This window comes from Penaeus monodon, chromosome 32, assembly GCF_015228065.2.
Source record: "Penaeus monodon isolate SGIC_2016 chromosome 32, NSTDA_Pmon_1, whole genome shotgun sequence".
In the NCBI taxonomy this organism is placed as follows: domain Eukaryota; kingdom Metazoa; phylum Arthropoda; class Malacostraca; order Decapoda; family Penaeidae; genus Penaeus; species Penaeus monodon.
The window spans coordinates 7,055,491-7,055,976 of NC_051417.1; the positions used below are offsets into that span (position 1 = coordinate 7,055,491).

General features: G+C 30.5%; 1 protein-coding gene across 1 annotated transcript in view; it reads left to right on the plus strand.

Moving 5' to 3' along the window:
• The first annotated feature begins 78 nt into the window (after window positions 1-78).
• Window positions 79-486, plus strand: part of LOC119593262 — a 21,591-nt gene continuing 21,183 nt past the window's right edge. Inside the window, exon 1 of the mRNA XM_037942193.1 lies at window positions 79-326. Coding sequence (XP_037798121.1) covers window positions 305-326 — 22 coding nt within the window. The 5' untranslated portion in view covers window positions 79-304. The remainder of the gene's footprint in view (window positions 327-486) is intronic.

Here is a 486-nt window from a genome sequence, read left to right on the forward strand (position 1 = left end):
GGTGTAGCTCAAAGTGATGAAGTCTCTTACCTTGCAAATAAGTGTATTTTTAGTGTTGAAAAGCAACGCAATTTTCAGCATTATGACTCTTTGAAAAACAGTAAACAGTAACCAAAGAAACTGTTCTGAAAAGAAATATGAAAACATTTTTTTCCATTTCCATAAAACAAAGGAGCAAAACGTGAATACGAATATGATTTAACTTCATTCAAAATCTATAAAAGAAAAAGAAAAACGTAAAGAGAAGATAATCACCACCCTATTGAAGCAGCGTTTTTGTATCGCCATCGACTGAGTGTCAGCCATGATCCTTAGAATTATCTTAGGTGAGTTTTTATTAACTGTATTAATATAAGGGTGTTAACAATGATAATACTGACAAAGATAATTAGTACCAGTTATAAAATATCACAATAGTAGCATAGTCATAACTGATAACAACTAATATCGAGATCAGTATTTGTAATGGTAATATTAGTATTGGCA